General features: G+C 35.2%; 1 protein-coding gene across 1 annotated transcript in view; it reads left to right on the forward strand.

The window, feature by feature from the left end:
• Positions 1 to 11,050, forward strand: part of Tbc1d15 (TBC1 domain family member 15) — a 52,935-nt gene extending 41,885 nt beyond the window's left edge. The window contains exons 13-17 of the mRNA XM_012514959.2: positions 3,763 to 3,862; positions 4,226 to 4,323; positions 6,334 to 6,450; positions 7,443 to 7,529; positions 9,747 to 11,050. Coding sequence (XP_012370413.1) covers positions 3,763 to 3,862; positions 4,226 to 4,323; positions 6,334 to 6,450; positions 7,443 to 7,529; positions 9,747 to 9,965 — 621 coding nt within the window. The 3' untranslated portion in view covers positions 9,966 to 11,050. The remainder of the gene's footprint in view (positions 1 to 3,762; positions 3,863 to 4,225; positions 4,324 to 6,333; positions 6,451 to 7,442; positions 7,530 to 9,746) is intronic.
• Positions 11,051 to 11,991: the final 941 nt, after the last annotated feature.

Here is an 11,991-nt window from a genome sequence, read left to right on the forward strand (position 1 = left end):
CTGGTATTGTTTTTAATATAAGTAGATAATACAATATGTCTGTAAAAAGAAATAAAGATTTAATATCAGTAATACTTTAGAAGAGCCATGAGTCATAAAACATTGATGAAATAGATGAGTTCAGTTTGTGAAATAGTTGAACTTTTGTATCATCAGTTCCAGAGATAAAGGTTTAGTCAGGCCAAGTAATATCCTTACTTTTTGTGAGCGTTTTGGATTTTGTCATTATGGTTTCTGATTTTTATCCACATGTGTTTTAACTATTTGTAATTCTGGCATTCTTTTAAAAATTCACTGTTATTTTCACAGAAGTATGTGTTTAGTAGAGTTGGACTCTGTCTGTATGTACATATTGGCACAAAAAATATTTTACTCATGATCCACGTATCTTTGAACCAGTATTTATGTCCAATAGCCCTGAGAAATTATCAACAAGGAAATACAGAAGTTTTCTTAGGCATTCTTTTAGAAAAAAATGGAGGTGATACATGAATAATAAAGGCATAAAAAAATCCAAAAACCTGATTACTTAGGTCACAGTATTTTTCAAAATAAAACTAAAAACTTGACTCTGGATCTTTATGTCAGATATTGAAATGGCTTGTTAGCAAGGGGAAAGACTGAATCTGTAATCATCTAAATTTTTTCTCAGTAAAATAAAATTTAACTCAGGGCTTCTGGGATATATATTTAACTGTTGAACTTTTTTCCTTCTATTTTTCCCTTCTTCTTTTTTTCCCTATTGGTAAAGAGTTTGTTTACCAATTTTTTCCTCTTCTAATTTTTCCCATCTTTCTTTGTTTCCTTAAATCTCTTTTGTCTGTAGTTTGAATTCATCTGTACCTTTCATTGTTCTTTTATGAACGTACATTTGATAAGATTTGATAGTTTTAGAATGTTTGTTGCTAAAGTAATATTTAAGTTAGACTATTGATATGAATTAATATTTTTGTATTATTTAGAAGAATTGTCCTTGTATAATACTATGATAAATTCATGGTTTGTTTCTTTACTTTTTTTTTTTTGCGGTACCGGGGATTGAACTCAGGACCTTGTGCTTGCCAGGCAAGCACTTATTCTACAGAGCCATCTCCCCGGCTTCTTTAACTTTTTGATTGATTGATTTACCAACATTCTTAGTTTGAATTACTCCCAAGTGCTCTAGAAACCTGAGGCATTTATTATCAAGGTCTGTACAACTGATACTATGAATAAAACTTTTGTCTGCCTTATTTATGTTCTGTTGTTCGTCCTCTTTTCACTAGAACTAGTATGTTCATGTGTGTCATAGCTTTCCTCGTGCTCAGCATGAGGTGGCTTAACAGATTGGGTTTTTTAGAATAAACACATGAATTTCTCCCTAGTGCTTAGTTTCAACGTCTAATTAGAGCAGGTATCTCCTCCTAAAATTAATGTGGATAATATATTTAATATCTTACTCTTAATTGGTTTGTTCCAATGTATTCACCATGTACTGCCTCATGCGTGCGTGCGTGTGTGCACCTATCCAGGGCTCCTGTACAGACCACCTTCTCAGCAGTGACTCCACAGCCCATCGTTTTTGTAACCAAAGAAGTTGTAACTGCTTCATTTTAACTTTTCCACAATAAATGTTCTCCATGTTTGGCTTTTCCACTGAGAATGTCTGGGGATTTTTCTAGTCTTTATTCTAAAAAGATCTCTTCAGTGTGTTGCCTACTAATATATTTATGTATTTTTCATAATATTTGGGTGAATTTGAAATATATGTCCCTCAAAATAATCTGCGCTGTTACTTTGCATTGCATTGCTATTTTGATGTCTCTGAATCTGTGATGGCTGTGGCTTGACTTTTTGTCGTATAGCTTTTTGATTCATGTAAATTTTTACTGCTTTTCTCATGATGAACCTAATGTCCCTGAATTTACTTCTGTCAGTATTCACATAGAATGTCAGTCTAGGCGAAGACTTTGTTAGGCTGTGAGCTAACGTACTTTCTTATACCCGTCATCCATTTTGTCAGTTTAATCCCTCCTTTTTTCTTCCTGTGTCTGTACATTTGCCTCCCTTTCTCTCTCTCTTAATTACTGCTACAGGCGCAATCTCTTCCATGCCCATTGCCAGTCTGACTCCCCTTTCTGCAGGAGTACATACTTTTCAGAGGTGGTTTCTTGTTGTTTTGGTGATGCTGCTCTTTTATAACAGAGTGGGTAGCCATAGCGATGCCATACTGGTGCTCCAGGTCTGGTTTGTGGCTACATCACAACAGAGCCATCAGTAAGGTGGTTCTGCCTGGAGACACTATATCCTGGAGCCTTAAGCTAGTTCTCTAATTTATTAAAGAGAAACCACTTATTATGATTGATAGCCTTTACAATTTTTTAAAAAATCAGGGCTGTATTGTTGTATTCTAATAGGTAACTCTAATTAAGTGTGATTGTGGTGTTTCAAAGGTGTGGAGGAGGAGAGGAAGTTGTATAAAGGATTTTTACAGATGTCATGGAAGTAGGATGGGGCGTAGGGATTAAAGGCTTCAGAATGACTTAGGAAATTTGAAAGTATTTGTTCTGTGCCTTCTAGTCCCTTGCCCACCTCACAGGCTAGTAGGGAGTGTACTCCCCTTTTAAGACTTTTAGCAAGGGCACCATAGCCAAAACTCAAACTTCAGGGCCTCAGGATCCTTTCACACTCTCACGTATTCCTGAGGACCTGAATGAACTTTTATGTGACTTATATCTGTTGTTGTTTATCATATGAATGAGTAACACTGGGGAAGTTGTAAATATTTATTGATTCATTTCCAAATAACTATATGCCTAGTACAACTTAATTAACATGCTTGCATTTTTAAAATAAAAAGTAACTTTTCCTAATAAATTCAATGAGATTGTTTCCTATCATTTTATTTTGTTTCACCCAAGATTTTAATTTTTATTACACGTTCGAAGTACATAATGATTGTATCCACTGTGGGGTGTTGGTACATGCATGTAGCACCTCTTAGTCCATCACGGGGAGCTGGTACATGTGTGTAGCCCCTCTGACACCCTCTTCCTCTCCACCGCCTAGCCTTCCTCCATCTCTTTGTCCCCTTCCCACTTGGAAAAGATTCTATCTCCCTATTTCCTATTATCTTATTATCTTTTATTTTTCTCTTCAGCTATTTGTGCTTTGGGTTGCTCATGTAGTAGCTGGTTTCCATTTCTGTGGTGTGCTTGGTTGGCTGCAGTCACACATTGCCTACAGCCTCTTGTGCTTTGTTTCACAAGTGCGGATACAGATGATGTTTTAGTGTGGTCATAAAAATGGTTTTAACTTTACAGATTTCTCATTTTCATCAAAGCTAAGAAGTAATGATTTCAAAACTAAGACACATGTTAACACTAATGTTGCTTTTATTCCATATGACAATTTGAACAGATTTTAACTATGGAAAAAATTTAATAAATATTTATTTCTCAAATATGTGTTCATTTTACCAAGTCTTACATTGGGTAAGAAATAGTGCAAGTTAGTCTTCTGCTGCTGCCGTCCCTGTATTCTTCATCTAAATCACATAGAGGGAGAAAATAATCCTGAGTTTGAGACCAAGGATTTTTTTCTCTTCCTCCCCTTTTTAATGTTGTTTTGGTTTGTAAATTAATGCTGTATTTTTAAACTTAACCAGTGTAGTAGAAGTCCAACATTTGTCCTTAGACATCATGTGATATCCTTAGTTATGTGATTATATACAGTAAAATATTTATTAAATACTAATGTGAAAGCAATTATTTTCTTTTAAAGCATCAAAATTTTGAAGAACAAATGCAAGGCATGAAGACCCAGCTAATTCAGCTGAGCACCTTACTTCGGTTGTTGGACAGTGGATTTTGCAGTTACTTAGGTAGGTTAGGTAGAATATGTTCTAGTCATAAAATGAATTATTTACTGTTACGTGGTAGTTTCTCAGGTATTAGAAGGCCAACTGCCGTGGTGCACACTCACAGTCCCAGCAGTCTGGGAACCTGAGCCTGAGGACTGTGAGTTCAAGCCCAGGCTGGGCCAACATAGCGGACTCCATCTCAGAAAAAAATATGACGAACCTGTAAATTTGAATTGTTTCCTTGAATCAATAAAAGACAAATTAAATATAAAGGGCTTCTCATCAGTTGAAGTGCATAGAAAAACTTGAGTGTGTAGAAAAATTTCTGTTTGAGATGGGATCCTGAGTTCTAACGAGTCATACCTGTGTTTTTCTCCCATGTAGAATCTCAGGACTCAGGATACCTATATTTTTGCTTCAGATGGCTTTTAATCAGATTTAAAAGGGAATTTAGTTTTCTAGATATTCTTCGACTATGGGAGGTAAGTTCTTAAGTTGTTGTATAAATACAGTATTCACTATAAAAGGAAAATTCTATAGAGTATAAACGGATTGGTATGGCCTAATTGCTAAGGAAATTAGGTTCTAAATTCATCTAAACCTTGATGAATTTCTCGCTGTTACTAAGAAAAATTAATAATTTCAAAGAACTTCTTTCTTCAAGTTATAGACCTTATGAAATTTGAGACCACGAAGTATGCCATGCTCCCTAGACAACTTGCTACTTACGTTTTTTCTTGGGGAAACTTGACTTTATGTGAGGCTGTCTGTTCTGGCAGATTTGTGTAGCGTCAAGGTAGGTTCGAAGAGCCAGTCAGCTTGAGTTGGCATTTCAGTTTGTAGTCAAAGTGTTAAGAGGAGCTGATTTGTGTTGTTTTTTCAAAGACATGTAAGATAGCTCAGTAGAATAAGTGCTTGCCTGGCAAGCACAGGGTCCTGAGTTCAATCCCCGGTACCGCAAAAAAAAAAAAAAAAAAAAAAACAAACCACAACAACAACGAATAATATAACAAACATTTTATTATGTGTAGTTTGCTGTATTTACTACTAGATTTTTTTTTCTTTGTCAAGATAAAAATGGAAGGGATAGTATATCATTGTGCTTTTTATTTTTTATTTAATTTTATTTTTTTGGCGGAACTGGCGATTGAACTCATGCCCCTGTGCTTGCCAGGGAAGCACTTATTCCACTGAGCCATCTCTCCGGCCCTTGTGCTTTTTAATACAGTATTATTAACTGATTGTACCTGTCTGTATTTGGTGGTTCTTTGGATTGAACCTAGGGCCTTCATGCTGAGCTACATTCCCTGCTGTTTTTCATTTTTTTTTTTTTTTTTTATATTGCTCAGTTCGAATAGAGAGAAGAGAGTTTGTTGTTGATATGAAGATCTCTTCAGTTAGGTTCTGTTTTTCATTTTTTTTTTTTTTTTTTTAATTTTGAGACAAGGTCTCACTAAATTGCTGAATTGCCCCTGCTGGACATGAACTTTTGGTCTTTCTCCTTCAGTCTCCCACATTGATGGGCTTATGTAATACTCAGGTGTGTGGTACTGTGTTTCGCTTTTGCCTTTTTTAAAATAATGGTTGAGGGAAATTCTCCTATGAAAGCATAGATCGCAGCAAGCAATCCATTCCTAGAGTACTGATGAGCGTGCTAATGTCGGAAAAGGCAGCATGCAGATATTTGCAACTTAATGAAGAGTTTGAGATTGATTGCGTTGTAATTAAACTTTCAAAGTTGAATTTAGTTTGGAACTTACTCAACTTTATTTTATTGATTTTTAAAAAAGTAAAGACATTCCAGGTATGATCTATGAGTATTGTTCTTGCAGGTCTTAATCTTTGCGGAAAAGCTGTTAGGTACATTAATTGGGAGAGATGAGGCCCTAAATCTGAGGGCATTTCCTATATTTAGGAAAAAAGGGAGCTATTAAAAGTTGTATATGTCCGAATATAAATTTTGAGTAGTTGATTCACTTTTTGTCACAATCAGGAAAATTCTGTTCTAAAATATGTGAGGTTCTACATATTTAGAATATAGAACAATCTGGATATTTTTGGTTTCAGTTACTTAATATTTCTTTTTACTAACATTTTTAGTTATAAGCTTAATTTATTTTTAAGGGACTAAAGGTTTGTAAGTGAAAAGCTGAAAGTTTAGGAAAGTTCTGAAAATGTATGTGACCCTCATACCTTAAACTCAGTTTTATGGCTGTGCCTCTTAGTTTGTCATAAGACATCATGCTGGTCATGTGCAGTGATCTGTATCCTACAGTTATCCAAAGAGCTGGAATTGGAATATGTCAGATGTTCAACCCGATGTTAGTTTGTAACAAAGTTGAGACTCTTTCATTTCTCATTTGCTAGTTAGAAAAGCAGTGGTAACTCTCCCAACTAGGCAGCTTCATTGCTTCAGTGTTCAGCTTGTATCGAACACTGAGAAAAGAATTTTATAATTGATAGTTTACTGAACTATTCTTATACTTTTATAGGTAATGTGGACTGAACTGCCATGTAAAAATTTCCATCTTCTTCTCTGTTGTGCTATTCTCGAATCAGAAAAGCAGCAAATAATGGAAAAGCATTATGGCTTCAATGAAATACTTAAGGTACTTATTCCTTTAGTTTATTTATTTATTTTTAAAATTTATTTATTTATTTATTTATTTATTTATTTATTTAGTGTGTGGCCAGCTCAGCCCACCAGGGGGCGGGGCTGACTGGCATGTGGTGCTGGGGGATTGAACCGCAGTTCCATGTGCTTTGCTTGGCTTAGCTTGTTCTAAGTAGGTGTTTTAGACCACTGAGCCATCTCACCAGCCCCTTCCTTTAGTTTAGATGTTAATATTTTGATGTTTTTCTCTAGGCTACTGATACATGGAGCATATATGCAGAGTGTTATTGAATCCCTTAATTAACTTAGATTATATCAGTAACAGTGCTAAGACTGGCTTTCTGAGAATGTCATTTGTATTGGCTAGTTACTTTTACTGGCTATTTTTGTTCTTCTTTTTTAAATGTATTTAATGTATTTAGGGTCTACAGGGTCTCACTACATAGATTGGACTCATAGTGATCCTATTGTTTTCAGCCTCCCAAGCACTGGGATTACAGGCAAGGCACCACCACTCCTACTTGCAATCACTGTCTCAGCGTGCCCCGGGAGTGGAGCCGGCATGGCATGCTGAGGATTGAACCCTGGTCGCTGAGCCTGCCTAAGCAGGTGCTTTAGTCCACTGAGCTATCTGGCTGGCCCTTACTGGCTATTTTGGGCTGGCTATTTTGGAAGAAAAGGAAATTCAACAAATGTTCTTTAATATAGTTTAGTTTTTTGAAAAATAATTTTTTTTGCTTAAAGCTTTGAGCTAGAATACTTGGGAGAGCTGCTGGGCTTAATGTTCCATAAGCTTGTTAGCTATTCTTTAGCTTTAATACTTGAAATAATCTAATGAAAGATATATTGGACTTTCTGGGTATTTGTTGCATATACATATTTTTAAGGGTCTTATCTGTAGCAAAGTATAACTGGCAATAAATTGTTTATATAGAAAAATAGTACTTTCAGCTTGGGTTTTCATTTTGTGTTATTGATGTTTTTTAGCATATCAATGAGTTGTCCATGAAAATTGATGTGGAGGATATGCTGTGCAAGGCAGAAGCGATTTCTCTACAGATGGTAAAATGCAAGGTACGTAGTGTTGCGAATAATTGTAAGACTTTCTTTTTCTTTTTGGTAGGATTAAATAAAAAAGATTTTTCTTCTTACAAGTAAAATAAATAGTTCTAGCAGGTTGAGGGCAGGCACAAAGCATCAATTGGCTTTTTGTTTACCAGAATAGATTTTTAGCACCTAATTAAAAACAGTTGACTAATTATGTCAGATAGGAAACATTTAATAATAAGGCAAAATAACAAAAGTAATGAAAATATTTCTACTATTAGTGTCTGTGGAATTTAAGCAGTGATACATTACCCAGTTGAATCAATGGATACTGCATCTCTTATTCAATATGTAGTATCCCCAAGTAGAAAGATGAAGTTAAGAGTATCAAGTCTATGTCATTATAGTTATATCAGTTCAGTCAGGCTCTTAATGATTTCTAAAACAAGGCAAAAAGTTTTTGAAACAATACAAAATAGTAGGGCTGGCGATATGGCTCAGTAGAATAAGCACTTCCCTGGCAAGCACAAGGGCCTGAGTTCAGTCCCCGGTTCCTAAAAAAAAAAAAAAAAAAAGTGGTAGAAAAAAACAGCATTAATAGAAACAATATAGAATTTCACTAAGCAAAGTAAGAAGAATTCAACAGTGTTGCTGTAATGCATAATGTTATCTTCAGATTATTTTTTCAGGTCACCAGATATAAACATGCAAGATTGGTTTAAGGAAAAAAAAAACACAGAAAAGTTGTAAGAAATTCAAAAGAAAAAAAAATAAGAATAAAAAGAAAAAATTTTAAGCATTAACTGCTTCTTTCAAAAGACCAGCAGAAATCGGCAGCACAAATATCCAAACTACTCTGCGTATATACTGTAATATATCTTTTTTCCTTCTTCAACTTGTCCTTTTCCTCATCCCAGTTCTTCCTTCCAATTGAACAAATTCTTTCCCTTTCAAAGTGTCTACTGTACCTTTCAGATTTTAATTACTCTTTCAGGTTCTCACACTAGTGAGATAATACAATGTTTGCACATGTGGATCTGATTTCTTTTACTTACCAATATAGTCTCTAGTTGCATCCATTTATTTACAAAAGCCTCAAATTTATCTTTTTTATATATAGCTGAATAATTCTCCATTATGTAAAAATACCGTATCTTTTTTATTCATTCCTCAGTTGATGGACATTTGAGTTGTTTCCAAGATTTAGCTATGACAAATTGCGCTGCCACAAACATGGGTACACATATATCACTGTGGTATGATGATTTCAGTTCTTTTGGAAAAATACCTAGGAGGGAAATAGCTGGCTTGAATGAGACCTCCAGTCGTAGCTTTTTGAGGACTCTCCACACTGATTTCCATAATGGTCATACCAGCCTGCTCTTCCACCAGCCGTGGAAAAGGATTCCTTTTTCCCCACAGCCTCTCCAGTATTAAACAAAGCAAATTTGAAATAATATCTCACTGCAAATTGAGTCAGTGTACTTTTTTCATTTTTAGCTTGTGTGTGTGTGTGTTTGTGTGTTTGTGTTTGTTTGAGACAAACTCTTGCTTTGCAGTTCAAGATGGCCTTGAACTCACTAGCTAGCTCAGGTGGATCTTGTGCTGATCCTCCTGCCTCAGCCCTGAGTGCTAGGATTTCAGGTGAACCCCACCAGGCCCAGTGAGCTCCTGTCTTTGGTTCATAGATTCATTTGCTTAGTTCTACATTTATTTGTTAAATATTGTGTTCCAAAACATGTCAGTGATATGTGGCTTAACCTTTACGGAACTTCTCTTTACTTAAGGAATTACTATAAAGAGAAGAGAGATAAATATCAAATATTAGAAAACGATGATGTCTGTGATCATGCTGGGATGAAGAGTGACCAATTTGAGAGGGATTTAAGAATTACAAAAGTAAAAACAGGTGGAAGTAGCAGAGGAGGAAGCGGGGAGAGGTTGGGGATGAAAAAATAAAACTGAGAAAAAAGGAATTGAGTTGTATTATGTCCATGTACCAAGTCCTCACAGGAATTGGAATCATCATGAACTGCAAACACATATTAAAAAAAAAACAAAAGCAAACCAGGTGGTTAGAAATTCATTTGGAATGGAGAAGGAAGGTCTGAGAAGGATGTGTGATATTTATCCTGTGAAGTCAGATACTGGGATCAAAGTAGTCTTAAACAGGAGTGTTCCTGTGTAATGAATTTTTCTTTTAATAAGTGAGTGATGGTGCTGTGTTTGATTTTTCATATGAAGGAATTGCCACAAGCTGTCTGTGAGATCCTGGGTCTTCAGGAGATTGAAGTCACAACCCCAGATTCAGACACTGGTGAAGATGAAGGTGCTGGCCTGGCTTGTCCTGCATCTGCCCTTCGGAGCCACGCCTTGCCTGCCCCTGCTGCCAGTGGGGCCAGAGCTGGCGGCTTGGCAGAGGCCCCAATGTCCCCAAGCATGAGCCGGTTAATGCCTGTGTGATTATTGAAAAAATAGTTAATTGAAACTCTTTTTCAAGCACTTGAAAGGTGGACGTTTAAAGTCTTGGTATTGATCATGCTTTAAGGTTGTTGGAAAGAAAGTGTACTGATGTTCTTGCATTAAAGCTTTACAAAGTTTTAAACTAATTATTTTTGTAGTTACTTCTACCAAATAGCCCTCTCCTTTTAAATAACATTCCTTAGTATTTTTATAGCCAAGTACATTTTATTTTCTTGCTGATGAACTGGAATTGGGTAAATACTACAAGTGGATGAGTTTAAAAAAATGCACTTTGAAAAACATTAACTTTGTTTACTTTTAAATTTAGTGGTTTTTGGATTTGAGCAAATTAAATGTTGAGCTTTCATACAGCATTCTCAACTCAGAAGTTGGTTGCTCCCCAGTGATGAAATTTTTAAAAATGAGTTTGCTTTTTTCTATTGTTTACAATAATGTGCTCGGCTTAAATATTTATGCTGGTTGAATGTGATTTAAATTGGACATTTTCATCAGTGCAATTTAATGTGTAGATAACGAACTATTTTGACCATAATAAGTGGATTGGCAGTATCTTTTTTACATGGAACATTTCTTCACTTGTATATAAAGACTATAAGCACTATTTATGGGTATACGAAAGGATAAGCATATTTTCTTTAACTGAATAAACTTGACTATTGGTTTATATAACCTGATTAAATGAAATTAGTATATGGCTTCAATAAGAAATTTTTTTCAAAACTATTTTCTTAACATTTATTTCATGAGACTGCATTCAACCCTGTACTTGGTGTAATTTTAAAATTAATGCTTGTAACTTTAATAATAATGTTTATTATGTTTCCTAATGCATTAACTGATTAATCAGGTCTTTAAATTTTTATGAAATTCCTCTTTGCGAAAAGCTTATGTGAAATATTTCAAGATATTATCATGAGTCTTGATACATTTTTGTATATTAATGAAGCTGTTGTTTTTACCATGCAGTATTGCATGACTTTAAATTATGTGGAATTAACATAACTGATTCCATTTTAATTGTAATTTGTTAATTCTGTACATATCATTAAAGTAAATTTGAAGTTGAAGTAGTGTTTCCAGTTAAATTACAGTGAAAAATGTTCTACTAGCTCTTCATCAGGATCTGAGTAACTCCAGCTGGATCTCGGTGCATCTTACATTTTATGTTACTGAAGTCATCATTTCAGCTCTGCAGAGATAAACATAACTCTATGTAACTGAGAACATTTCCATTAGTATGAAAATGGGCACGGTGTTGCCTTGTAGGGCATGATTGTCTGACTCAATAAAAACAGCTTATTATAGTTGGTGCTAGTAGTGCAAAGCAGAACTGGTGAAGTTCTTGTGTGATGCCCTCGATATTTGCCACAAGAAAGTTAGAGACCAAGTGAACTTTTTTGCAGTTGAGTAATAACTGGCAGACATGACACTAGAAACATTAGGTTTAAGTTTTTAATATCATATGTGTTATCTTTCATCAGTTAATAATGAATAAGCCTATTCAGAAAAAAGTAAACTGATCAAAAACAGCATCTCCTGCTTTTCATTTCCTGCTCTTCAGGAAATTGCTTAGAACATCTTGATGTCCTCCTCGTTCCTCTTGGATAGTGACTTTTTCTTTTTTTAACCTCCTACATATGTGTACTTCAGATTTTTGCAAGAAAAATCTTAAGTTGCACTTTTTCAAGTTTTATTGTACAACTGCTTGTTAAGACAATTTTGTGAGAGGATGCACAAATCTCTTAATGTATGCTGAGTTTTGGGGGCACATGTACATGTTCTTGTTTTCTTTTTCTGGTATGGGGGATTGAGACAAGGTCTTGGTAATTTGGCTAGGTAGGATTCAAACTCCAAGTGCTTCTGTCTCAGTCTCCCAGAGTGCTGGGACTACAAGCCCGTGTGACCATGCCTGGCTGTGTGTCATTGTGAAGAGAAATGACCTGCCTTCTCAAAGTATTCTATGACAGTTTTCAAAAATTGAGACCTGTTGTAAATGGTTTAACAT

This window comes from Octodon degus, unplaced genomic scaffold, assembly GCF_000260255.1.
Source record: "Octodon degus isolate 3935 unplaced genomic scaffold, OctDeg1.0 scaffold00047, whole genome shotgun sequence".
Lineage (NCBI taxonomy): Eukaryota > Metazoa > Chordata > Mammalia > Rodentia > Octodontidae > Octodon > Octodon degus.